This window comes from Eurypyga helias, unplaced genomic scaffold, assembly GCF_000690775.1.
Source record: "Eurypyga helias isolate BGI_N326 unplaced genomic scaffold, ASM69077v1 scaffold5990, whole genome shotgun sequence".
Taxonomy (NCBI): Eukaryota; Metazoa; Chordata; class Aves; order Eurypygiformes; family Eurypygidae; genus Eurypyga; species Eurypyga helias.
The window spans coordinates 116460-141252 of record NW_010224935.1 but is presented as its reverse complement, the minus strand read 5'-3'; the positions used below and the strand labels follow the sequence as shown (position 1 = coordinate 141252).

Below are 24793 nucleotides of genomic sequence, written 5' to 3'. Positions count from 1 at the left end.
GCTGATGGATGTAAACCGGGAATTTGGAATACTCCTCCTTTATTGGACATCCAACCGAAGATCCTCACACGTGGTGTTTGAACGACTGGGCAGTACATCCCCTAAGTGCATTTGGTCAGGCACAATTAAGTGCCACTTTCCCTCTGGAAAGCACATACCAATTTCTGACCTGGCAGCAAGCTAAAAGCTCACAGTGGATGAAAGCAGGCATCACTGTAGACTTTCCAGATTCTTTCGAAGCCAGTGTGTCTCTTACTACGCCCCTGCCTACAGACTGACTGAAGTACTGGGCTCAGTACTCACAAGGCTCTTAAGGATTCTGTAATTCTGTGTTGCGTTTGTGTGGCAGGGTTTTGGTAGCAGGGGAAGGGCCACAGGGGTGGCTCCTGTGAGAAGCTGCTAGAAGCTTCCCTGGCTCCAAGCTGGACCTGCCTCTGACCAAGGCCAAGCCAATTAACTATGGAGGGTAACGGGGGAGCAGAGACACCCCCACTGCAGCCCGGGGATGGTCCCATGCCAGAGCAGGCAGCTGTGCCCGAGGAACCCGTGACTCTCTGGGAAGCCCGCGCCGGAGCAAGGCTGCTCCTGAAGGACCACATGCCCATGGAAGGGACCCACGCTGGAGCAGTTGGAGAAGAAAACTGCAGCCCCTTGGAAGGACCCATGTTGGAGAAGTTGGTGGAAAATTGTCTCCTGCGGAAGGGACCCCACGCTGGAGCAGGGGCAGAGCGTGAGGATCCTCCCCTGAGGAGGAAGGAGCAGCAGAGACAGCGTGTGATGGACTCACCACAAAAGTGTCTCCGGCGGAAGGGACCCCACGCTGGAGCAGGGGCAGAGCGTGAGGATCCTCCCCTGAGGAGGAAGGAGCAGCAGAGACAGCGTGTGATGGACTCACCACAACCCTCATTCCCCCTACCCCTGCTGGGGAGGAAGAGGTAGAGAAATGGGGAGCAAAGCTGAGCCCAGGAAGAAGGGAGGGGTGGGGGAAGGGGTTTTATCTCTCATTGCTCTACTCTGATTTGATCGGTAACTGATTAAATTGATTTTTCTTCCCTGAGTCAAGTCTGCTTTGCCCGTGACCATAACGGGTCAGTGATCCCTCCCTGTCCTTGGCTCCACCCATTAGTCTTTCCTTACATTTTCTCCTTCCCATCCAATGGGGAGGAAAGGAGCGAGTGAGTGGCTGCGTGGTCTTTTTTTACCAGCTAGGCCTAAACCACAACAAATTCTCAACTCACTTTGAATCTCCCATCCTGCACAAAACTTGGATGAAGATTTGGCCAAACTTAAGAGCCTGTTGGGTTTTAGTATGAATGTAGCTTTTTTTATCACGGTCTTGCAACAAACAATGGTCTTGCCATGCTCCTGCTATTAATTAATTTCTGATTAGAATTATTATTAAATTGCATTTAAGTAACAAGAAGTGCTGAATTTGTGCAGGCCCTGTTGAGCCTTTCCATACCATCTCTGTCTTACAACAGGCATTTCCTTGCGACAGGAGGAAACTACACTCTAACATCGTCTTCTGCGTCTTCAGACTTTCAATTACAATAGTCATTGGCATAAGGTTTAAAAGCTAAAACCGTTGCTGTCAGTTTGAAGTTACCGCACAGTTGCTGTAGAGCCGTGGAAGCTTATTAAGGAGCAACAGGAATCACCTTCTGGATATTCATCTACAATACTGTATTTGGGTCTATAGAAATGTTTAAATGCAGGCCTTCATTCTGCACCTCAGTGAATATTCCTTTTACAGTAAGTACATGGAAACACTAAGGCATCCCAAAAAGTAACCACTCCCTTTTCTCTCCAGTGATCACCTGATTTACCTGGAACTCTGCTTGCTTGAAAATCCTTAAACAGATTTTTTTTTTCTTTTCTTTACATGAAAGCCCATATGTTATTTTATAGAATCACAGAATCATAGAATGGTTTGGGTTGGAAGGGACCGTAAAGATCATCTAGTTCCAAACCCCCTGCCATGGGCAGGGACACCTTCCACTAGACCAGGTTGCTCAAAGGCTCATCCAGCCTGGCCTTCAACACTTCCAGGGATGGGCCATCCACAGCTTCTCTGGGCAACCTGTTCCAGTGCCTCACCACCCTCTCTGTGAAGAGCTTCTTCCTGATATCTAATCTAAACCTCCTCGCTTTCAATTTAAACCTGTTACCCCTTGTCCTGTCGCTACAGGCCCAAATATGATAGTTCACACACAGAAAAAAAAAATAGAGTTTCATAAGCCAAGTTGTTTTTCTCTGTTGCTGAATAACCTTTTTTGGTACTCCAACACATTAAAATACTGCTGGACAATTAGACCAATTGAAAGCGTCTACTCACTGCAAACCAAGGGCATTGCCTCTCAGTGCTAAGTGTAGGCTAAGTAGCTCCTGCGTACCAGACATGTTCTACGTCACCAAGCGTGTGCCATCAGCAACACTGGCAGAACAGCAGTTAGGCTTGTATTTTTATCCAAAGCCGTTATAGCAGTTTTGTCAGTTTGTTTTTCCATTGCTTTACATTTACTCATGCAGTACTTACCATCTTCAAAAATTGCTCCTATCTGAAATGATAATTCAGAGCTATGTTCCGCTTCGCATGGATAAACTGCTCTTGCTTTTCGGTGGGCAACACTGAAAAATTAAATGTATAAGTTATAGTCATTTTTGACTGTTATGAAGACACTCTCCCAACCATTCTCTCTCCAGTCTCATTTGGAGATGACTAAAACTTCAAACACAATCTCACATGCATCATTACAGGCTTATAATTCATCTACACAAATGCCAAAGCTGAAGGCTCACAGCTTACTGTTGACATTTCTGAATATCATACTCCCAACTTCATGCACACTTGTTTTTAAGATAGTTAAACTTGACTTTCAACTACTGTTAAAATACTGCCAAGTGCTAATCAGCAATAAGATCAATAGTAGCCACACTGTACTTAATTTATAGACTAATCATCACTATAATTTATAGACTAATCATCACTATCTTCTGATATGAATCCTGCAGTTCAGCTTTTCACTATCATGGTGCAGAACTCACTTTTTATATTTGTTTGATACAACATTACTAGACTACTGAAGATTCTGGTTTGTCCTAAACACAGTAAGATTTCTAACACTTCATGCAGTCTTTTAGAGGTATTCTCAGGATGCTCAGTAATAAGCCAATTTGCCCAAAGTACTAATTTCTCCAAGTACCATAAGCAGAGATTCACAGAGTGGTAGGGGTTGGAAGGGACCTCCAGAGATCTAGTCCAACCCCCCTGCCAGACCAGGATCACCTCGAGTAGGTCACACAGGAACAAATCCAGGCAGCTTTTGAAAGTCTCCAGAGAAGCAGCCACCCAAACCAAAGCCTGCTGATATTAACCGACAAGCCACTGGCTCCAGCTGGGTGCCTTCCTCCAGGAAGGTGTTCAAAGTTAAAATAAGACAGAGCAGACCGTTATGTTATTCTGTCAAAATTGCTAAGGTTGCATTTCTTGATTTGAGATAATCATTCACATGCTGCAGAAGACATGAATTAGCTGTTTTTAGAAAGATACAGAAAAAGGGAGGCAAATAAATAACCAGGAAAAGTTAAAGTGTGCATCATACCTTTCCACAGCTCCGTCACTCCCAGAGGCAGGGTTAGGGAAGAAGAAAGTGGATGATGCGGTACTTGTGGCAGCTGGGTTAGCAGATGGAGCATTCATCCATGAGACCATTGACGGGCGACTTTGACCAGGACTAAGGGGAAATATATTCAAGGCAGAATTAACAAGGCAAATCAGTTTTCGTACCAAAAGGTTTGAATCTTTACAGGTAGATAACTAGTTAGAGGTGCTCCAATTCAAAACCGATAATAATGTTGAACTGATTTTGCAGGCATGGCTATCGTATGATTCTGCATGTTTTCCTTGAAAGTATTTCTCCTACATGCCCTCCACCCTAAGCTAAGACTAATTACCTGAGAGGTATGACATAACCAATAAAAAGACAAAATTCCACATTCCTTATCTTATAGAGACAGATGAAATGAAAGTGCACACAGCAGGCTATTATTTGAGCTGCCACTTTGCCTTTACAAGTTTTGATGAATCTATTTTAAAATCTTCTCGGTGCTTCTCAGGCATGTACGACTGGGAAGATTTCAAAAGAGGCTGCAGCTATTACAACATTGGGATCACGATGCTAGCTCTGGATTGAGATCTCATTCACATAACTGCGTAGATACTGCCTCAGCGGCCGCCCTCATGAACACACTGTTCACATACGTATGAAGTGAATGGCTGAATGCATCGCTTCCACAAGAGGAGAAGAAATAGAAGCCGAAGTTAAAACTTTTAATAGTCGCTGAAAACCATACAAAGTCCTCCTTAACTTAAAGGATGATCCTAATTTTACACCCTGAAGAACAAAAGCATTCCAGCACTGGCAGGCTTTCTTTCACTGCATGGACAAAACAAGAAATGCCCAAACATTTAATGTCACTGTGTCTTCGGAAGAAAGAGCTGGACCTCGAGCAGTTTCTAAGCAGAAACAGAATTAAAATCATGCGTACACAGCTTTCGCACAGGGATCATCACTCAGAAGTACAGACTTCACAATACAGCATTTCTCAGTTTGACTTATTCCAAGATTAACCTCTTAGATAGCATAAATATGCAAAGTACCACCAAAATCCAGCAATCCAGTCAAGAAGGTTTTTGTGTGGGTGTGAATGCACACCTAACCAAGGTGGACTGACCAAAAGCAAAAGAGGAATCAACAATCACCCCAGTTACAAGTAAAAATTAATAAAAGCAGGAAGCCTAACTTATATAGCTGATTTTAATCTTCTTGTGCATTGGGACATATAATTTCCAGAAGAAAGGATCACTATTGTTGGTTTTGTGTAACATGCTTTACAGCCAAATTCAACTATTACAAACGGCTCTTCCTAGCCAATATATGTCATAGTCATTCTAGCAATTACATAGTTAAGCAGACATTTATTCTGATTATTAATTTTTAAATTTAGTACATTATAAAATGGTGAATGGCACATTCCTTATTTAACAAGACAATAGTTTTTCAGTTGGAGCTGCATCAGGCAGCATTTGGACAAAAACTGGAATTCACAGTGTATGAAAACAGCCTTCTACAGTTAATTCCACTAATAAAAATGAAACTTAAGTGTGCTGGAATTATAACCAGAAGGGTTTATCAAAACATGTTCTGCTTTTAAAACTATCCGATTTACCCAATAAATAAATCATATGCAGTAAACTGAATGAAAAGCTGAATTGTGCTGACTAGAAAAATATTTCATGCTTAACTTCGGGAAGAGGACATCTAGTCTGCTTCCCCACTTCTGCAACATCTTTTCATCACTGAAAAATTTTCCTCAGGTAAAACAAAAAACTTCAGCTGTAAGTGACTTCATTCAGAGAAGAAAATCAAAAAGTGAACACCAGCATTTGTATCATTTTCTCTAAATACTGAGAATAAAAAAAATTCTCAATGGTACTGTAAAGTTTAAAGTAGATTATTTCTCCCTCATTCTGCAGATAATGTAGATGTGCAGGATTAATTTTAACTCAGTCACATAGAAAGTGAACCTAAGACAAGTCTTCCAAGAGTGAATTAAGTGTCCTACTTGCTTAGACTAAACTATTCTAGTTAAAACAATCCTGATATTTAAAGACAAAAAAATTTTCTTGCACTCTATATTTGTTTAATTCAAATAAATTCCAAAATTAAGATTAGAGTCAGACTCGTTTATGAAATCTGTAAAACTACAGAAAACAGTAAAATAATATTCAAAATATATTGCCAGAGGAGTATTTAAATGTTTCTAAGTCAAGAATATTCTACCACGTGGCCTTCTCTAGGGCACACTTCAGATGTGCGCTGTTCGGTTTTTCAACAAGTGAATAATAAAATCTCCCATTTATTAAATACTTCATTGAAACATGCATCGTATTAATCTGTGCAACTTACTTGATCAGCTCCAGAACAACACTCACCGCCTGTGTGTAAGACACAGGATTAATGATTTCAAAACACTACTCAGAACAGTCTACAAAAGATACCCTCCAAGCCAGGAAAGCAGCAATCATTCACAAGAATACTTGGAATAAATACCAGATGGTTTCTCGCTGAGAAAGAAGAAAAAGAAGAAAGGTGTGCAAATAAAGGAACAGAAGATGAAATAAAATGTTCAGATCCATGACATGGCATGTTTACTTCTCAAGATACAGAGACTCAACAAGAAGTGTAATCTGTCAACTAGTAAGACCACACTATCCTTTACCAGGCAGCATTATAAAACAGCATGTACAAACTGTCAGGTTTTCTACGAATTCTGAGCCACTCCAACAGTTCTAGTGGAAAACCGCTCCAAAAGTTCAGGTATGTGGAGCACTGGGCTGTTCCCTCCCTGACTTTTTGATGAATTCCCCTAATACATTTCAGCTGCAGCGCAAGCACTGCAGCACCGCTCCCAAATTCACCTGCTACTTTCAGCTCCTGGCTACCACGCAAGAGACCATGCTCTAGCATCCACAGGGGGGTAACATTTTTCAACAGCTGTAGTTTTACCATATTAAGAAGAAAAAAAATTTAATAACTTTAAATATCAAGCATATTCTAGAATCTCAGGGGTTGTTTTTATTTACTATACTTGGCTATCTCAAGAACCACTTAATTTTATTATTAAAACAGAAGGGTTTATTCAATAGGAAAAATCAGTTCCAATGGTGCGGTGTGTAAGCAACAAACTGCTGGATTTTTTAATTTTTTCTTTCTTGAAAAGATTCTTGTGATAACCAAGTTACCTTGCTATAAAGCTTTGCACACCTTGTTTATCAAGATGATGATGTATTAGAAAGTATCTCGTATCTTATCATATAGCATCTCAAATTAAGAAGGTATGTTGAAGAAATCCTTTCTCCTGAGGGCTAAAATGAAGGCAATGCATTTCCTGTGGGGAGAGAAGAAAAGAAAAAAATAAAGCCTGACATAACCATCTCTCCAAGAAAAAAATGCTATTGTCTGGCATAGTGAACACTGGGAGATGGGAGGAGGGAGAAAATGGCCTTACTGAAAATAAGCCTGAGATTTTGTACTGATATTCAGAATCAAACTCCTGAAAACAAGATTTTATTGGATGTTTATCTAGCTGGTTCCTAAGGTAACACAGCTGAAGAGCAGCCTCTTATCTTGAGAGCGAGCAAAGGACTCTGTGAAAAAAGAATCTACACTGCAAGTCTTGAGGAAAAAAAAAGGTTGTTTCGTAGACGAGCCTGGCAGCCCTGTGGCTGTTGTATCACAGTGGCTGACAAACTCAAGGAAAGTGTTCTTGAAAGGGTTCATCATGCGACGGCGCAGTGTATCAAAATGCTTCGGCTATTTCTGATTTGATATGCAACCCAATAATCTCCTCCACCAGACAATGATCAGCCCGCATTGTTAAAACCCCTATGCCTTGGTGAGGCTGGGGAGCAGAAAAATACACCTGCAAATTCTAGAAATCATGGTTGCAGCAAAGCTGGAGACAAAACAGGAGGACAGGATTTCCTCATCCGTGTTCCCTCTGAAAAGAAACTCCACCCCCAAAATTGAAAGTATGTAACATGTACGCAACATTCCTGAACGCTCATTCACACAGAACACGGCAGCCAGCACCGAAATAGAGGTTTTGTTAAACTCCGATTGTGAAGTCTCAGTGAAGCAGCTAACACATCAGCGAAATTATCTTTCACGCCAGTCTGGTAATTCCGAAGCTAACGTCTACAGCCGCTATCCTAGGTTAAAGCATTTGTAAATGATAATTCGGACAAAGCAAAAAATGATGTACAGCTATAGGCTTTTAGCATATTGCTGCTCCGTCTGGGGGTGGGGGTAAAGAGACACAAGGGGGCTGTGTTCCCTGGCATCATCCAAGGAAAAGAAAATAGAAGTAGGGGAAAAAAAGAAACAAGAAACTTCAGCTCATCACAGTAGTCGTATCCGTGTCTCTCCCTGCTCCGAGCACACACACCACCTACCCTGTGCTCACGCAGCAGTGCTGCTGTCGAGCCAGCTGCCTAGCCCGCTGGAAGGCAAGGAGATGGCAACGTCTGCTGTGTATGAGCCACATGACCAAGTTATATTTTGCCTGTTTTAAAGGAGTGCTACTGCTCTACTTGCATAACAAAAGGGTACAAAAAAGAAGTGCCTGCTCTGCTAAACCAGCTCTCAAACTGCTGAGTCACTGAAGAGGTGGCAGCTGAAAGAAAAACAAACTGCAAAATAAGCAGAGGGAGTGGAGAGCAGCGCTACGTACCTGGACTGCGCCTTCTGCAGCTGTTAAAGCATTGTCTTTTAATAAAATCCGATGATGACATGAGGTATTATATCAAGACACTGAAACTGAAGTCACTCATAATTTCTGTAAAATTGCAAATACACACCACTGCCAGAAAGTACAAAAAGAAACCTCTCCACTTCTAAGGAGACTACAGATGCAGTCTACTGATGTAGATGAAACAAGGCTGACAGGAATTCACTCAGCAGTCAAACAAAATTAAGAACCATCTCCAAGGCTTCTGCTATGTGCAGAACACCGCTATTTCTGCCCTCCCTTGCCATCTGATGGCTCTTTTAACATCAGTTTGTTCACTGGGAATTTGAACAGCCTGAGACTTCACGAAGAACGAGTAGCTTCTGCCCAGCCTGGTCACAAAGGCTCTGAAAGCACTCAGGATGCTGCGCAGCACAACTCTCATCACCATTCTGAAAGCCTCTGAGGATATTAAAAACCCAAAAAACAATGCCCATAGTGTAGCACCATATACACCACTGAGCTGCGTAAGAGAATATTATAGTGTCAGGAGAACCAATAAAAAATAACTGCCAAAGAAATGAAAGAAAGACTCTATATTCTCCTCTGCTACTGATCCGCTGCATACTCCTGAAAAGTCATTTACATTGGCACTCCTACTTCTCCTCTGAGTTTTGAATATCTCCAGTACTTGGACTGTCGGGACTTTATCTTAGATGCTCCTACAGCAGCATCCGAGGTGGGATTCAGTTTGAAAACTACGGATCTTACTATTCTGAGCCCAGAGATTTAACTGCTTTAACAAGCCATGCATATACACACATATATACTCACATACACCCTCAGTGAAGACATTTGAGGGACAGAATATTTTCCATCCCCTCCAGCTGCAAAATCCTGAAGTCTTAGAGATGGAAAGAGGAGGGGGTGAGGTATTGACAGTATCATCATCTTGAGGAAGGCTACCCCACATCCTGAACCATGACTCCATCCCAAACAACCATCAGAAGTCACTACGTTCCAGCTCCCTAGGAAACCCGGAGACCCTGCAGTGTCAGATCCCAAAAATTAACTCTCCAGCTAAGGAACAAGACATTAGTTTTCACATTCTGAATGAAGAACAGATCATGGAGATAAACGTAGGGGACTTCCAAACAAAAAGGAAGACACTGACCCAACTCTGAAAACCCAGCACTGAGGGCTAAGTCTGTGAACTCTGACACAGGGCACTGTACCATAAACGCAGATAGATTTTATGACAACTATGGGCCAGTTACAGTAACAAATCTTTCCTTATCAGAAAAAGATTCTCAGAAAGATTAATTACAACACATACCAAGTCCAGAGAGTACCAAGTGTTCAGCTTTTTTGGTTCATTCCAAGGTCAAGTGAAAACAGACATAAGGCAGCCCATGGTGTCCTAGGACATGACTTTAATCCTCCTTTCAACAAATCAGTCATCGCAGTAAGGGAAAAGTACACTAACCCATCGGAGATGCGCTGCCATTACAGCCAGCACTCCAGGAAAGGCTGAATAAGACAGGCCTCGTATCAATAAATGATTCTGGCACACTGGGAAGTCAGTGAACAGCTTGATGAACACCACCATCCTGCTTATTGAAAGTCGAGAAGAGTGAAATTAGTCCTTCCTAACTCAGAAATCCTGGAATCATGGTGGGTAGCCTGAGTTTGTGAACAAGATCAGTATTAAGCACAACCTCCTTTCCTTCTAAGATAATAGGAAGTAGCTGCTTTATGACCCCTTCTGATAGGATTAGAGGAAATAGGCTCAACAGCTGCAAGGAAGGACCTCTTGTCAAAGCAGCACACCAGAAAAAGAAGGGTCAGTGGTGTGGGCATGCAGACATGTACGAGACCACACATGGAAACAAGAGAGTCCAATACCTAACTTAGAACATAAAAAGGCAACATCTGATTCAGAACAGTCCCAGCAGGTGCAGAAATTAGAAGGAGGAGATGGAAGTAGGCTATGCCCAAGCCTTTACACAGACTCAGACATTCAAAATGTATTAGGAACTGATTGTGCACAAGCCATACAACTGAAAACAGAGTAAGTAATATTTTCTCTGAAGAAAATCTGTTGGAGGACCTGGACCTTCAGATGGATTCAAATACACGGTCCTATGGTCTAAGACACAATATGCTTCGATTTCTCTGAGACATCGGGTACCACAATTACCTTTTCTGGCAAAGGGTAGGTTGGTGATAAATGTTAAAAAGCCCAAAACTATGCTCAAAAGTAATAATTTCTAATGCACAATAAAACAGAATTGGGGAAAAAAGTATTTTAACAGCATCTAAACAATATAAAAGAGGCTGAAGACTGAACAGTTTTGATACAGGTAACCAAAGCCACATAGTAAATTCAATAATCAAACCACAGCAGCTGCAAAATGTTCCCTTCACCCTTTAACTGAATTATATCACTTCATGTCTGATATTGCATCTTTTGCACTATCACTTCACTACAAAAGAATGAAAAAATTTAATGAAAAATTTTGTTACCTTTTACAGACTAACTTACACTCTATATTTACTTATTTAGACACATTTATTAGACACAGATGTATGTACCTAGTTTAGCTGTCGCTGTGTCTATGTATTGTTTGCATGTGTAAAGGCATAAAATGATAGGGTGAAAGTCAAACCGTGTGTCACCAGCTTTCCACTGCATGTAAAAGGGAAGATCGACTACTGTTCCATAGTTCAATTACACTTCAACAGCTACCCATAACCACTTCTAGTACGTAACTCCAAACCCAAAACGATCACTATTCTCAAAACAGCTTGGGGACCAGCTTAGAAAAGCTAGTCGGCTGCTGCTTAGTACCGGAAATCCTGAACTCCTCTTCAGAAACTACGTATTTTGAAGTAATAAAACTTTTGAGTTTCGTACACCATAGGAACAAGAATCTGAGTGATTAAGGTGCATAGATTTCAGTGCCAACCAGGAAGGCAGAACATAATGTCAGGGTCGTATCCTCCAGCAAAGAGCTATCAAGCCTCTTGTGAAAAAGACATGGCAAATTTCTTCAGTTTTGGGGCAAATACAGTAAGAAAACCAGAAGCCGTGTAGGACAGAGAAATTAAGCCAGAGGATGAATTCCACTACACTACGTGCTTCACACTAATATTCTGCCTGGACTCTTCTACACCGTGATGTGACACTATAAGGTATTTCACAGAAACATTGGCATAACTCTGTCTGGCTCAACTATGAGCTGGATAAAGGGAACTAATTAAGGTGGCTTATGGTCTTCACCAAAAAAAGCGTTAGAAAAAAAAATACCACCACCCCACAAACCAGATCTACATGGACTAGCTGGGGAAGTGCGAAAAAGGATCAAGCAGCAACATCAATACCTTAGCAAAAATTGCCACACAATTTGCAACATTGCTATAAAGCTCAGGCTGCATTAAGTGCAATTAACTGCATCCTCACACAAAAGTTCAAGCTTCCTCGACTTTTAGAACAGACACAACATTAAGTATTAACTCAGGGAGTGTACAGTGTCTTATATGCTATTAACTCATGCGATAGCTTACTGAGTACCCTGTTTCCTTTACAGGCAAATCCTAAGTAGTTCTCAACCTTTTATTCTTGTTAAGCCCTGTCCCCTCCTACTGTGTTTATTTAATTTTTTTTCCTCCTTTCTCCCTTCCTCTGTGAATTTTGGGAATAAAGTCAAATCTCCCTTTTACTACTACTACGGGCTATTGACCACAACATGTCTATATTTTTCTCCGCCTCTTCCCCTCACTCTTGGTTTGATGGCTCAGTTTTGTATGTCATCTCATTTTATCTCCTGAATTTCCAGAATAGTGTTTTTCTTTACTCCCCCTTCCTCTTTCCATTCTATGTCTTCTCCTCATCTATTGCCAGCAGCTTCCTGGTGCTTCTGGCGAGACCTTTGTACGAATACTCTACCGACACTGTCAGCTGACTGCCTGTTGCCACAGAGTCTGCAGGGAGCAGCAACCTGCAGCAGCTTCCAGAACAAAAGAAATAGCAAAAATATTACTAGGAAAGAAAGAGAGAGGAAGAAAATCCAAATTAATTAGCCATGAGAGATTAGCTGAAACCCTTCCTCAGATCAACCAGGGTTTGAAGCAACTCTGGAGAAAGGAGGGAAGGGTGGATTGTGGGATCTAAACTCCCCAGGTAATTTGGAATTGTAGGGTAGACAACAGTTTGGGGAAAACTGACGGCTATGGATAAAAGATGGTTGGAAGTTTGCTTGGTTTTCTGTTTAAATCCAGGTCAGAATAATATTAAGAGCAAATCACAAAATATATCTATTCTGTATGGAGGGAATAAAATGTTATATGACGTACTTTATTAAACACACAACATGGCAAGTATCAAACTTTCATATTGGCAAACTCCTGAAACAGGGAATATTGCCTACCTTCCAATGTCTCAAATAGCAGAAGATACAGATAAAAGTGCTGAAGAATGCCTACATGGATAATCCTGTTTCATCTAGGAGATGTTGCTTACCTTCAGAATGCCAGCTACTGTGGCAATCTGAATTCAAAGTTATGTGCAAGGTGCATCCAACAGAGAAACTTTTTTTTTTAAACCTAGGACCAACTGTGGCTTGAGGGAAATAATGAGCACTTTGAGAACATACTGCTGGTGAAAATACACCAACATCAGACCCAAAACAGTCTGAAACACGCTCTCCTTACAGACACTGTAACCCCTGAGCTCTGTCAGAGCAAGGTGGACTTTGACAGTGGTTCCAGTGGAACCTGAGGAAGATAGATGACTGCACAATGTTAATTGTGTAGCTTGAGGGCAAGTGTTGGACACTTAGAGAAGAAAACATGCAAATGCTTTAGTTAACATTAAACTGAGATTGCCATGGCTGCTCTGCCTTAAAAGGAAAAAATGCCCATACCAGTGGAGAGCACTAAGAGGAAAGGGCACGCATCACAAAACTCTGCCAGGCAACATCATGGTGACAAACAGCTATCATTCAGGAAAAAACAAGCTTTTCTCTTCTTGAAAACGAATACCACAAAAAGTATTCTTGCCATCCACGACAATTTCTTGCTTAAAGCAAACTGATGACATAAACCAAACTTGGAATATCTGACCTATCTTCACCCACAATGAAACATCCCTCCCCTGGGAAAAAAATGCAAGAACTTTTGGTGACTACCACAAAGAAGTCACCATCACCTTGTTGACTACATAACTCCATAGTGATCAATCTCTTACAAGTAACACCCATGTGTTATAAACATCAGAAACTTGAGAAACCAGATCCTCTTGTATTTCCATCTCCCCTAGACTCAGTGTGGTATTTACTGCAGAGCAGTGAAGAACTGCAATACCATTTCAGAGAGGATACTGGCACTTTAAGTATTGGTTTTTTTCCAATTTGGCACAAAATGCAAAACATTTGAAATCCTGCACAAACAGAAAGTGGTGTTCTCCACCTAATTCTGGGATAGTCAAACTTATGGGAATAGTCTACATCCAAAGCAGAGTTCCCACAGCCGATGCTACATTTCCTGGAGCTGTGAGAACTACACAATGGCAAGTCAACCACTACCCTTCCTGGCCCACAGGACTCCTTGGTGAACAGTGATCATGAAGTCCACCAAGCATATTCTCCACTGCTGACATCTACCTCTGCCATTAATACAGTGGGGCTGGTTTGGGGTTTGGTTTGGGTTTCTGCTGGCGGGTTTTTTGTTGTTGTTGTTAAGCCAAGGCCCTCTGACTCATCAGAATGAGAAGGGGAAGAAAAGCCAATTTGGGGTGAGATATTAGAGGAAAAAAGAATGTACAGTTCACAGACTACTCTCTATCACTGTTCAGGCTTGTTGCAAAGGTAGCTCTTAATCAGACTTCAGACAGGTGAGTGGAAGAAAGAACTTGCTTTTGACAAATAATCTAGATGCACATACCCTGCAGTGGTTTTTTTCTCCTTCCAAACAGAACTGGCATTACTGATGTTCTGCTAATGCTATGTTCCTCAAGTAGCTATGCTTGCTTTCATGGACATTCCATTTTATACCGTCTATAGCATGTTTTCCACACATGCACCTCTTTTCATCAAATACAACTTATTGTTAATCCTACACACTACTAGTGGACAGTAAAAGAGTAACTTCAGTCCTCCCTTCTACTGAAGACACTTATGTAAAATGCCTCAAAATCTAGAATAATTTCAATACATATCAGCTGGAACAAGATTTTCTCATAAGTACTCTAATCAGCAGTTAATTATTTGTGTGTACCTATTAAAATATATACCCATGGTATGGCTATCTATATCTTCTCATTTGTTACATACACCCACACATATATATTATACACTAGCTTCATCAACAGAACAGGCTACTCAGAACACCATTATGGAAAATATTTGTAACAAATCTTTGCTCCAGACCTGATTCTTCCATCATCTTGGCACTGAAGGCTGGAAAATTTTGTCTTGATATGCTGAAGTTTGTACGTATAGCAAACCAGAGAATTCAATTCAACTTCTGATTTAAAAAACAAGTTACATTCAGCTTTTTGTGTATCAAACCTGAATATGTATTACAGAGGTAGGACTAATACTGTCAATTTTTGCTAAACTGAAGTCATGCTCAAAACCTGAACATCTACAGAGTCTGCTGAAAGTGACAGACTGCACTTCCATTGAAAACAGGCATTTAATTTGTTAAGAAGAGATTAACAACGATAATGTTCTTAGACAGCAGCATCTGAGCACACACTTATTACAGTATATTCATCCAAACCCAACATTTATCCCTAAATCATAATAGCCCTGCATCTATGTGTAGCTTAACACTGTCTTGAAATAAAACTAGGGTAATACATCATGCAGAAAATAACTTACACACTCATTGTCTAAATAAAAAACATTTTAAATTGTGTAACAGGTTACAGTAAAACGCAGTAGGTTTCTGTAGAAAACGGACATCTCCTTCCTACAAAGATTCAAGTAGCCTCTAAGCTCCACCACAACATATAAACACATACTTTTTTGTAGCAAAAAACACACAGTGTTCTATGTAATTTCTAAAAAAAATCACTCGACACCAAACTGAAAAAGGAAATGTGTTTCACGGGCACAGTCATACTAGTGGAAAAATCATTACTTGATATTCAGATTACTTACAGATTTGTTGTCCAGCCTGCAAGATCTCCGCTGTCCATAATGTGATTTCCATCCAGGAGCCCGGGGGGGCTGCTAGAGAAGGCAGGTGTTGGAGACTGGGAAGAAAGAGAATCCATGCTCCCAGTTGGGGTGTCTTCCTTGGGAGAGCTGTGACTGTCACCTAAAAAAGAGGGCACAAGTCAGAAGGACACTAAAAGGATCTTTTCATGAGCCAGAGAAGCTGCTTTGGTAACAATGTCCTAAAATACGTATGAGAAGAAACCTTACTGTCCCATCTTCACAGGGTATTTTTGGAGGACAAGCAGTCCCCCAGCTTTTCCTCACAAGGCACCATGGCACAATTTCCCCCATCACTATCACCAGGTTATCTTCACAACACAATGTATTCCCAGTCTCCTTTTCAACATATGTTTTAATGTGGATGAAATGCTAACTCATTTCATTCATTAATTGTGGGATTATTTCTAGAGAAATGCATCGCTTCAGATAACAAAATAGTTTAGGCCATACACATTTGCACAACTGCCTAAAAACTGTCTCTCAAAATAATTTGATACACATTGTAGGAAATTAATGCTCTCAAGTACCATAAGCACAATCCTATCAGACATCTCCTGCTTATTTTGACCTTTCTAAATTTCATTGTTTCGTGTTCAACAAACATGCAATACCCAAGAATGTTACCTTTATTACTCCTTTTTAATGGTGTTACTTTTCAGAGAACGCACTGTATTCTGGTCTACTATTTGTTTTCATAGGCTACTCAGAATATCACTTGGGAAGCAACACATTCAGATATGATTGCTTAAGGAAACATTAAAGGATCACCATTCCTATCCCATGAACAGTAAGAAAAAGTTACCGATGTGTCACAGCACTCACGGCAAACCACACTGACACATCTAGCCAAACAGCACACTCTTCACTGAAAAACTAACCTTCACCCACACAGCTTTTCCTTTTTATTTAAGCAACAGCCATATAATTTATAAATGCTGAAGGAGGTGTATAAAATAAGAACAATTGCAAACACTGAAGTGTTCAGCACAGCTAAGCCCACAGTCTCAAATGAGGCCTGTGGCTGTTTTCAGAATATGAATATTTAACAGTAATAAGAGTAATTTCCAGCCACCCTTTACAAGGCTCCCTGTATCCTTTCCTTTCCTCCTCAATCCATCCTGCTCCCACTGGCACTCATGAACGCGGCCCACAGCCCTGCCAAATAACATCACAAAAGTCTCTCTAGAGTGAATTTGATACTGCTGATTCCAGAGTCTTGGTAAAAGAGTTTTGCTCCTTCAGGGCCAAAAGTGTTGTGGAAAAAATGAATAGCCAAATCTAACATAGCATCGCAATATTATGATCAAAAACTGTTAAATATTCTCCTTGCTTGACAAGTTGTATCTCCTATATACAGTATTGTACAAGACAAAGTCCTGTACAATATTCCTTTCTAATTCTAAATGAATTCACATCTGCACAGCTAACAACTGAGCTTAATTCTGCTCCATCAAGCTAAGCAGTACTGTTGCAATCGTTTATCTTTTTTTTTTTTACTTAAAAATGCAACAATGAAACGCTGACAATGAAAAAACACCTTCAGCCAATAAAATCCTTCTCAACTTCATTATTGCATCAAGCAGTTCAATTCCTTCTGCTTTGATAGCAAAGCACTTGCCCTCTTCCCCAACCATCTCATCCTCAGCCCCTCCCAGCAACTCTCGGATTGCAACTTCCCCAGAGGTTAAAATGGCATACAACTAAAAACACTGAAATTATAAAAGTGATCATCTAGAAATGTCTCCCTAAAGCAGCTGCTAATTTAAGGATCTAAATTAGCCCATAGTAACAAAGCGTGATAAGCTCTGAGGAGGAGAACGTTAACCTGGGAAAGTGAGTCATGCGCACACTCCAGCCCAATCCTGCTCACCTCGCAACTCCTTGCTGTTCCCAGGCCATGGGGCTGCCACTCAGGTTTATAGGACATGCCATGAGAACCATAGGAGTTGTCAGGTAAAAACTAATTGTTAACACATCTCGTTTGTAGATGTGTGTGTCAATGATAAACATCTGAGAGATTAGACAGTAATACTGCAATTTTACTTTATAAAGAAAGCAAATTCCTTAAAACTGTATTGACTTAAGTCCTTAAATGAATTAAAATTCATCATATTGCTACTTTTAAAAGAAATTATTAATGCAACCCAGATTATCAAGCTACATACACCATATTAGAAGGCCACATTTACCTCTACCATTCACTTAACATTACTAAAACAGCAGTAGAAAGGGATATATTAATCTGTTCTTCAATATTATGAGTATGACCTACTCTCCACACCTCCCTACAGAAAGCAAAGGTTTTTCTGTTGAACTGTTCGTCAGAGCACATAGAAAATGTAAAAAAAATACTAAAAACTTCAGTCACGCACTGTAGAGTCTACACTGGAGACTGCAGTGTACAGGCAATTGCATTTGACATTGTCATAAATGAAACCGTGTGTTAAATCTTTCCTCAAATTTTACTTCTTCCCCTTCCTTCCTGAGCTAGTGTTTTCTCACAGTCAATACTGCATTGCATTCTCAAGAATAAGATTTGGTTTTGAACATTAAAAACAAATCAAATATTTAAACAGGAAAACACCTGCTGAATTCTACAGGATTCTGTGAACACCCTCTAAAAACGCGTTCAAAGATACTTTACATTTCTGATCTTTCCAGTTACCTATTTTTGTAAAGTAAAGCAATACCTTTATTCAGGACAAGACAATTCTGTATAACTGCAGAAGCAGATGACTAATGATCATCTAGCACGTTTTCATGATTAAAAACAATATATACTCAAAACTGAAGTCCTTGAAATGTAGTTTCATTGTTCCAATTTCAACAGTACAAAGATCATAGAATCATAGAACGGTTAGGGTTGGAAGGGACCTTAAAGATCATCTAGTTCCACCCCCCCTGCCATGGGCAGGGACACCTTCCACTAGACCAGGTTGCTCAAAGCCACATCCAGTCTGGCCTTGAAGACATCCAGGGATGGGGCATCCACAACATCTCTGGGCAACCTGTTCCAGTGCCTCACTACCCTCTCTGTGAAGAATTTCTTCCTGACATCTAATCTAAACCTCCCTGATTTCAATTTATACCCATTTCCCCTTGTCCTATCACTACAGGCCCTTGTAAAAAGTCCTCTCCCAGTACCCTTGTAGGCCCCCTTCAGATACTAGAAAGCTGTAATGAGGTCTCCTCGGAGCCTCCTCTTCTTCAGGCTGAACAAGCCCAGTTCTTGCAGCCTTTCGTCATAGGAGCGGTGCTCCAGCCCTCTGATCATCTTCATGGCCCTCCTCTGGACTCGCTCCAAGTGGTCAAGATTTTGCCCCATAAGTCAGTAACAAACAGTTCTGCTAAATTCAGAAATTATAGTAACTCTGGTACATGAGGCCATAGAATTGTATCCAGTTATCTCTATATTAAGCTTAATAGCCTGATTTTGATTAATATCCATCTCATGTTGCGCCAAACTATGTCCAAAGAGTCTTTGTCTGAAGACATCAGCAAATGATAAAGGTAATGGAGAATCTATTGGCTGGTAATTAACATACTCACTGATTAATGCATGTACCTTCACTTTGTTAGGCTTTCTTTTCAGGCATGACCCATGTAATATGTATTGCTAATAATTATAGAATCTCTCAAATCCAGTTTTTATGCTGTGTGAAGGTATTTATCTCCTTTATAAGTTTAACACTAAATCTGTTACTGGAAGAGATTTTGCAGTTCTGGAATCACACATCTGTTTTATAAATACAGAATCAATAAGGTTGGAAAAGACCTATAAGATCATCCAGTCCAACAGTCAACCCAATACTACTGTACCCACTAGACCGTGTCCTCAAGCGCCACGTCTACAAGTTCCTTGCACACCTCCAGGGATGATGACTCCACCACTTCCCTGGGCAGCCTGTTCCAATGTCTGGCCACTCTCTCAGTGAAGAAGTTTTTCCTAATATCTAATCTAAACCTCCCCAGATGCAACTTGACACTAAACACCCCCAGCTCCCTCAGCCGCTCCTCACAGGGTTTGTGCTCCAGACCCCTCCCCAGTCCCGTTGCCCTTCTCTGGACACGCTCCAGCCCCTCAGTCTCTGTCTTGCAGTGAGGGGCCCCACAATGAACACATGATTCGAGGTGCAGCCTCACCAGTGCCCAGTACAGGGGGACAATCACTGCCCTGGTCCTGCTGGCCACACTATTCCTGATACAAGCCAGGATGCCATCCCAGAATTCTTTCTGAAGACAGCACATCAGACCTGAATTCATGATTTATTATTTTTTAAATCGTAGTCCACCAGTGCCATGTTGAGCACTAATTCTGCCACTTACTCCAACTCATTGATCCCGTTTGTACATCCATAGCCAGTACTTTTTTGCCACAGCTTTAAATTATTAATTTATGATTACCTGATTGCCCACTGTAACCAACAGACTTAGCAGAATCACCATTTTTAAGGATGCAGTTCTCTGTTTTGTAGCTACAGCTTCCTCTAAAATCTGTAAACTTATTTCTCAATTCAACCACACTTGTTTTGTGTGAATGGGCAGCTTAGCACATGACCACAACTCCTACGTAACTGCCATTGTCATTATTTGCAATTCCTCCTAACTTTGTCCCATGTGCAAATACGTCATCAAGGATTTGTATTTAGCTTTCTGAATACTGCTACTACGTTAACATTCCTCCAGTTTCTTCAAACTTGTTCAGCGTGCCACAAGATGTTTTAAAAATTAACATTGCCTAGACCCACAACCCTATTGCCAGAGGACTTTTTTAGGACAAGTTAAGTGGCTTCACATTACTCAAAACATTCACCTTACAACAGGCCTACCTCTGAAGATTTCTGCTTGATCCTGCCGATTCTAAATCCCACATTGATTTTCATAGCTAAGTTATTTTTAACAAGTCTTCAAAACTTGTACAGCAATCAACTTTATTGATTGCTAGCTACTTCCTCTTACACACACACACCCCTACTTCCTGTATTTTGCTTTGCGGAGCCAGTGAAGATTCTAAACTGCTAGAGATTTAAAAGCTTTTAAAGTTTTGACAAGGTTAGCTTGTTAAAGAGCGTGTTGAGGACATTGATAGAATTGAATCAGCTTTATAGTTTTCATTTCATCTCAGAATTCAGGGGCTCCCTAATATTGATAGTCCAATATTTTCTACTATTTCTCTCCTCTCACTCCTCTTTACCTCTAGCATTGTTCTTCAGTGAGCAGCATTGTCAGGTTTCCCACTTCTATGAAAAGGCTGGTTGCCACATTGGACTGACAGGTCCTTTTGAAGAGGAGCTCAAGAAACTTCCTATTCTTCTTTTCTACCACTTGAATTCTAATGAGCTCTTATACTATAAAACAGGGAAGATGTGATTTCTTTTAACGCTCATTTTATATAATTCTTTGAGCATACATTTGGGTGTTCTTGGTGCCTTCATTTTCTCTCCCTAAAAATGTCAACCCCCTCCCTTTTCTCTCCAATTGCACTCTTATCTTTGAGTGCCAAGGAGTGCCAGAACAGATGAAGGACATGAGGGTTCTCAGTACAAAAGCAGTAAGTCTGTATGACATCTCATTTTTGTCAACACTCCAGCCATAAACTCTTCACATTTTCTTCTTTATATTTGTGGGAAGCCTCTGAGTGCCTTGTGCCTTCGGCTTGGCCATCTCTCTAGAGCTGCCACCAAGCTGCTTCTACGATTCATCTCCTCATCCTACACAAATAAGTGTAAGATCCAATTTTACTCTCAGAGTTAAAACTTGTTTTACATTCTCACCACCTTTTGCATACTATTTAATTTTTTTGACTGCTCAGATCCTTTAAAGTGTCATCTAAATTATCTTCTTGTTTCACTGTTCTTATCACAACATTCATCCAACCAAGCCTTAGAGCTTTCCCTGTGCCTCTGAAAGTTATCTGTGCTTTGCCTTTACAGCTGTTCATAGTTCAGACCAGCCCTATCCAGAAAATCAGATTAGCTTCAGTTGAACCTAACCATTTACTGTTTGTGTCTAGCTGGTACTACTTACCATTTGGTTTCTAACTCAAATATCCTCCCTGCCTCACATCCCCCTTTCTCATAATGAAAAAGACCCTCAAGGTAAGAAAGTACCTATATAGACAACAATTTACCTCATTTAGTTTCTCTCTAGCAAATATGTAACCCTTAATTCCTTTTCCCTTTTGCCTGGATGAGCCTCAGATAGTAAAGGCTCTCAAGAACCCTCATACCAGAAATGTGAACTCAGCTTCTACCTAACTCAGCATGACATGCCTCCCAGTTGCCTTTTTTTTTTCCTCCTTTTTCCATCTGGCTAATCTAAGAATATTTTTTTGTTGGCATCCCAAGTTGAAAAAAACTGAAATGCTTTGGCAGTGTCAATAATCAGATCCTTACTTTACTCCAAGAATTCTAAATAAGAACAAATATTTGTAATAAAAACGATGAAAACCAGAGAGCTAACGCTATCAGTTACTTGCCTGGGTGACAGAGTTTTCCTCCAGTTTCATCTTAAGTAAATTAAAGAATTACATACTTTACTATTAAAAGAAAGACTAATCTTTAACATCAACATTACAACCAACGTCTATAGTTTAAGGGTAGCCAGAGGATGACAACAGTTTATGGAAGTGAATGCTTCTGGAGCAAAGGAGAAATATATGGGTTTCTATTGAGATACACAGAGTGGGCAGAACAGAACTGTCATGTATGTTTTAAGTGCTCATCGTGTACACAAATCATGGCAAAATAAGAAGATAGAAGACGTCTTATTCCACTTTGACACAGTCACACAGGTCTAGCCATAGACAAGGGGTGACGGGGAGAATTACTGAAGAGAGTAAATTAAAGATGCTGCAAAAAAGACCCTATTACCACTTTCAGGTCTGGCATTTCCTCATCAGGAGATGGGGAAGCAGCAGCTGCACTGCCATACAGCCACCCATCCTCCCCCATCAGCATCACAGCTGCATCCAGCTCCGAGATACAAACATTCACCATAAATAGCTAACTTCTGTATTATTATGGGAAGTTCAACCAAGTAGAAAGAAGCTTTGCTCTTATGTTGATTTGTGGGTATGTACTATGTTTTCATTTTAACAGGGATCTCGCATCAGGGATAGAAAAGAAATAAGAGTATCATAAAAATTCTCTGCCAAGCAAGAACTTAGTTCCATGTGCTGGAGCTTCAGCACCCACAGAAAACAGGCATGAAAAGCATAACCGAAGATCAGTTATTTCACACAGTTAATAAAACTTGAAGTGATCCCATGATACAAAGTACTGAACACTCCAGAAAGGAAAAGCTAGAAGTAACCGTAATGGAGAAAGCTTCATGCAAAAGAGCAATCAGAGGACTCTGCAGTCAAGAAAGAGCCTTTTCTAGATGCAGGGCTGAACCCTTTGTTCCCTACTTAGAGTACAGATCATTCTGCTGTAATCACACTGAGCACCAGGTGACCTCAGAAATTCTTCTACTACTTCAGTATTTTTTTTTTTTAATTAATGAACTCATCTGTTTCTGAGTAAATTAAGAAACTGTGTACTTTTATTTATCATACCACTGAAACTGATCAACAGAATTTATTACTCACCTCCACACTACATAAACAGTGCTATTTAAACATGTAAGTTTCCAAACTAAGGTAAAATCACATAGAAGTAAGCTAATTATGATCTATTAGTTCATTAAAAACAATCATAAAGAATGCTAAAACTAAACAAGAGAGTTAATTCACTGTTCTCGAATAATGGGTGCTGTGGAGGTCAGATTCCTGTAAACACTCAGAAAAATAGCTTTATATTACTGCATTTCATTATCAAAAACTATCCATTATCCTCATTGTGTTGCAAATCCTATACACTGCAGTACTGCCTTTGTATGCAGTTAGTTGCTATATAAATTTAGGCATCAGAGACTCACACACACTAAAACCAATGGAGGTTTCATGGAGCAAACAGGCAGCAGACAGTCCATATACCCATCAGTTCCATGCTATCTTTCAGAACACATGCAATAAGAATTAGATCTCTATGCCAGCTATTTCTTTTTCTGTCAGACAAAATAATTAACACAGCTACTAGACTACATCTTTTTCCAAGATAAAGACCAACTTTGATATATTTTTCAAGTGTGTGCATGTACAGGCATGGGTATCTTAGGCTCAAAGCAGCTTTCCTGTAGGAAGATTGTTTTTCCCGACTCCATAATGATTTGGATACGTCAGACGATGGAGGAAGCTGCACTAGACAGAATTTGCCTCCAGACTGGCTGACGCAACTCAAGAATTGTAGCCAGAAAGGTGGGTGCCTGAGCTGGGGCTAGGAAAGGGAAAGGAACACACTCATTCGCAAGTTACTTAGGGGCACGAGGGGTTTTGGGACCATGCTCCTGTCCTCCTCCTTTTTGATACATTGTCATTTATTTTTAAAATGCAAATTTCAACTTTAAACAAACATCTTTCCAAACATATACTCCACCTGTAATACCAAGAAATTATTTCAACAAATACCTTTCTCACTGCAGGTCCTCTCTCAAAATTCAGGAGAAATATTGCTCGGAATACTTCTTTACATCCATAAAATCCCAAAGACACACAGAGTTGTAGGTAAGCCTATTGCTGAGCAAGGTAAAACTAAAATGAGCAAAAAATTCCAATTCATTCCTCAAGCTGTAGAAAAACCAGTTCAAGACAGCGTCACGGGTACAAGGCTGGGGTGTTAATTTATATCACATAATTAAATTTTGAAACACAACAGAAATCAGATGCCAGCATCAGAGGGTTCCTCTTCTGACTTGTGTATAGTGTGATAACAAAAGCAGTATCTAAACTCAAAGACTACTCGTTTTTCACCAGAGCTTGCTTAGCAGGAAACCACATACACCCTCCATCCTTACCAGGCTGGCCAAATGCCACACATTAATTTCATGGCTGAAAAAGCAGCCATGAACCAAAGCTACCTTCCTGAAAGCTCTGACAAATAGCAATACAAATGGATTGTCCCACATCTTTCATACTTTTTGGTAGCACTGAGTGTTTTGGTTTTCCATGAGTCCAGGCAACATTTATGTATGGTATAAATCTATACTGAAACCCACCACAGCCCTGTTCTAATCAATGAAAATGAGAACTGTGAAAAAAGAAAACAGCTCAAAAGGGGGTAAAATGCTATAATCGTGGCTAAAAGCTCCCTAATTCTGCAGCATTTCTTAAGTGGTATCACAGACTCCAAAGTTCATGAAAATATTCTTCCATGCTTCTGTTTATTTTCTGTTGT

The 24793-nt window shown here is 40.4% G+C and overlaps 1 protein-coding gene across 1 annotated transcript in view; it reads right to left on the bottom strand.

Moving 5' to 3' along the window:
* The window catches only part of ARHGAP10 (Rho GTPase activating protein 10), a 148651-nt gene that overhangs the window by 7411 nt on the left and 116447 nt on the right, over window positions 1-24793 (bottom strand). The window contains exons 20-22 of the mRNA XM_010147235.1: window positions 15459-15618; window positions 3603-3734; window positions 2537-2628 (exon numbers count right to left, since the gene is read on the bottom strand). Of these exons, the coding sequence (XP_010145537.1) occupies window positions 2537-2628; window positions 3603-3734; window positions 15459-15618 (384 nt within the window). The remainder of the gene's footprint in view (window positions 1-2536; window positions 2629-3602; window positions 3735-15458; window positions 15619-24793) is intronic.